Below are 2,000 nucleotides of genomic sequence, written 5' to 3' on the forward strand. Positions count from 1 at the left end.
GCGGAGTTCGCGTGGAATATCGCGAGAAAACAGTTCAGCTTGCTGGCACAGGCGCACAGTGCACATAATAAGAATTACAACAATGACACGACATTTAAATATTTTATTCCGTTTATTCCACTTCATTAGTGTCATACTTCTGACTAAAGTCATTTAAACTATATTTTTTTATATTTTTGAAGTGCATTGCAGCCTAGTTATTTCTGTTGGCTTTGCTGTCAAAAGTAAACAGCGCGCAAACCTGCAATGCAATCATATAAATTAATTTATACATGTAAAAATATATGAAATTAAAAACACGACACATTTGGTCCAAAGTTTTATCTCCTTCAAGATGTAGAAGTCGTTTTTATGAGTGGCCTACAACACCACCTGTCATATAAAAGTGCACGCACAACACGGAAGCTCTGCCTAATCCAAAAAAATTCACAAATATCAGTTTAATAAATAAAATCAGTCTAAATAAATAGAGTAAAAATGCACACTGACAGTAAAGGCAGGCTCACACTTATAAAAGAAACAAGAATCTACAAAGTAGCCTCAAGTTTTGCACCGTGAACAGGGTTCTGGAAATGTTGCTGCGGTCATATAATAATAACAATTAAAAAAAAAAAAAAATCTAAACTCATTCTGACTTGAGGAGCTCGTCCAAAACGTTCAAAGCGTGCTGGATCTCATCAGAAGTCAGATCGCTCAGCTCGTCCATCTCCTTCAGACGCAGCGGCCACCTTCTCCTCCTCCGGCCCGCCGTCTCCCGACTGCTGTTCCGGGCCCCTGCCGTGTGGATACCCCGGAGTCTCATCTGCAGCCACTCCCGGCGCTCCTGCACCTGCTTGTGCTCTCCGAGGTTGTGCATGAACTGGACCTCACTCACTGTCCTTTTACTGTGCACAGATATGTGATATTGCTAGGATCTAATAGTAATGAACTTGTTATGGTGAAAAAAAATCATCTTAAATGATCTGTGAGGATTACCTTAGTGGTCGTCCTTGACAGTGAACAGAGAAGTGTAAAAGGCAGAGTGAAATAAGTAGAATCTTATAGTCACTTTTTCCCATTTTGATTACCTGTTAAAAACAAAAAATACAAAAAGAACAAAACTTCAATATTTTTTTTAAAACCGCCTGAAATGAAAAAAATATCTGACCTTTAGTCTTAAAAGTGTCAATTTATTTTTAAATTTAATCTACCTTGAAACCACTGCACAACCACTACTTAACATATATTAATTTTCTTAATGTATTAATGTATAAATGCTAATATATTACAATAAAGCTTACACAACTAATAACCTTAACTAGGTTCAAGCCTTAGTGGGCCTTGGTTTTAGCCCAAGATGAACTTACCTGTGTTGTAAAGTGAGTCAGCCTGCTTTGGTGGTCGCTCCTATCAGTTATGATTAGCACAGGACTCCCCAAGTTCCTTTTTATATCCCTGGGCTCCTGCCATTGATGAGCTGCCTTCATTATTGCTGTTGATGTCACACCTCTAGCTCGTGGAGGGGGCAGAAGAGGAATGACAACACCTCCTCTGAACTCCAGGCTTTCACTTTTGTCATACGAGAGCAAATAAATGCTTTTGACCACACTTGCGTGTGACCACACACACTTATTTTACACGCACAAACATTTGTCAGAATGCCTGCATTGTTGGTATATTGCAAATCCATTAACTACTTTTATGCACAGGGATTTTGCGCCTGACACATTTTATCTATGTGACTGTGACAGTGCAATTTTTCTAACTGGCACAGAATCGTGTTATAAAGTTACTCATTGTAATAAGATGATGGTAGTGGGACTACACAGAGGGTCTTGTTTCAGGGTCCAAAATTACACATTCCCAAGCTTTTTCATTTTCAGTTCAAACTTCTCTCCACATTCTCAATTTAGCATGCTTCTCTTTTGTTTTTTCTCTATTTCTGTGAGCCATCCAAATCTATTAGTTCACATCTGAAGTGACCTTTTTTGTCTGACTCCCGTGCGCCTCACAACAATAGC

At 38.9% G+C, this 2,000-nt stretch overlaps 1 protein-coding gene across 1 annotated transcript; it reads right to left on the reverse strand.

The window, feature by feature from the left end:
- Positions 1 to 625: 625 nt before the first annotated feature.
- Positions 626 to 1,376, reverse strand: LOC148102295 (parathyroid hormone-like). The gene is made up of 3 exons (XM_087844533.1): positions 1,347 to 1,376; positions 976 to 1,067; positions 626 to 884 (listed from the first exon to the last, which is right to left on the reverse strand). Exons 2-3 carry the CDS (start codon positions 1,056 to 1,058, stop codon positions 626 to 628), a joined length of 342 nt encoding a protein of 113 aa, XP_087700659.1. The 5' UTR covers positions 1,059 to 1,067; positions 1,347 to 1,376.
- Positions 1,377 to 2,000: the final 624 nt, after the last annotated feature.

Source organism: Neolamprologus brichardi, chromosome 7, assembly GCF_056152115.1.
Source record: "Neolamprologus brichardi isolate AB-2024 chromosome 7, ASM5615211v1, whole genome shotgun sequence".
Lineage (NCBI taxonomy): Eukaryota > Metazoa > Chordata > Actinopteri > Cichliformes > Cichlidae > Neolamprologus > Neolamprologus brichardi.

Excerpts from the sequence above, each read along its gene's own strand:
- LOC148102295 (XM_087844533.1), bottom strand. The coding sequence starts at position 1,058 with ATGGGAAAAAGTGACTATAAGATTCTACTTATTTCACTCTGCCTTTTA. Across the intron at positions 885-975 it reads TGTCAAGGACGACCACTAAG|TAAAAGGACAGTGAGTGAGG; the intron begins GTAATCCTCACA and ends ATCTGTGCACAG.